General features: G+C 49.1%; 1 protein-coding gene across 1 annotated transcript; it reads right to left on the bottom strand.

The window, feature by feature from the left end:
• Positions 1–23: 23 nt before the first annotated feature.
• Positions 24–787, bottom strand: LOC107682461 (brain-specific angiogenesis inhibitor 1-like; the record flags this gene model as incomplete). The annotated part of the gene is made up of 4 exons (XM_016478689.1): positions 757–787; positions 580–675; positions 453–489; positions 24–147 (listed from the first exon to the last, which is right to left on the bottom strand). Coding segments are annotated over exons 1-4 (284 nt in total), but the record flags the coding sequence as incomplete, so codon positions are not given.
• Positions 788–793: the final 6 nt, after the last annotated feature.

The following is a 793-nucleotide window of genomic DNA, read 5'->3' on the forward strand; positions in this document are numbered from 1 at the left end:
GGGTGAGCGTGTGGCTGGAGTACTCGGGGACGGGGGGAATGTGGCACTTTCTGCTGGGGTTGGATGGAAGGGTGTGGAAGTTTGGGCCGAGGGGCAGGGGCATCTGTGGAGGAGGCATCTTCTCCTCGGAGGAGCTCTTCATTCCACCTGAAGGGAGGCAGAGAGGCAGGTGAGCTCATGAATGTGGGAATACAGTCCTCTTAGAACCACCCTAATTTAGTTTCTTATCATTACCGAACCATAAGAACACCTCAAGTTTCATGCTCTAAGGCAGAGGTGTCCAATCCAGAGTTTAGCTACAACCAGCTTCCAGTTTCTAATAATCCTAAAAAACTTAATTAGCCGAGTCAGCTGTGTTTAATATGAGTTGGAGCTAAATTCTCCAGGAACAGGTTTGGACACCTCCGCTCTATGGTAATATGAATGTGGCGATCTGTTGTTTATATCCTCACCTGGTCGGTTTGAGTCAGCATCCTTCTCAAAGTCAGACTGTACACAAGAAAGAAAGAGGAGAAGTTTGAGTTCTAAATACCGTCGTTAGCTTTTAAAGTGCATGAGAATACTTGCATGTACACTCACCACAAGCTGTGTGTGGCCGTTCTGCAGGGAGTTGCCGGAATCACCGTTCCCGTCGTCTTTGCGGTCCACAACACGGCACTTCACCGCCTCCTGGACCTGAAACACGCACATTTATGAGCTCTGGCACACTCAAAGACACGTTAAACGCACACGTGCTTTGATTGTGAGCGTACTGACCTCTCTGCGCAGGATGCAGTGCACCATGACAATGATG

Source organism: Sinocyclocheilus anshuiensis, unplaced genomic scaffold, assembly GCF_001515605.1.
Source record: "Sinocyclocheilus anshuiensis isolate Anshui unplaced genomic scaffold, SAMN03320099.WGS_v1.1 C32234075, whole genome shotgun sequence".
Taxonomy (NCBI): Eukaryota; Metazoa; Chordata; class Actinopteri; order Cypriniformes; family Cyprinidae; genus Sinocyclocheilus; species Sinocyclocheilus anshuiensis.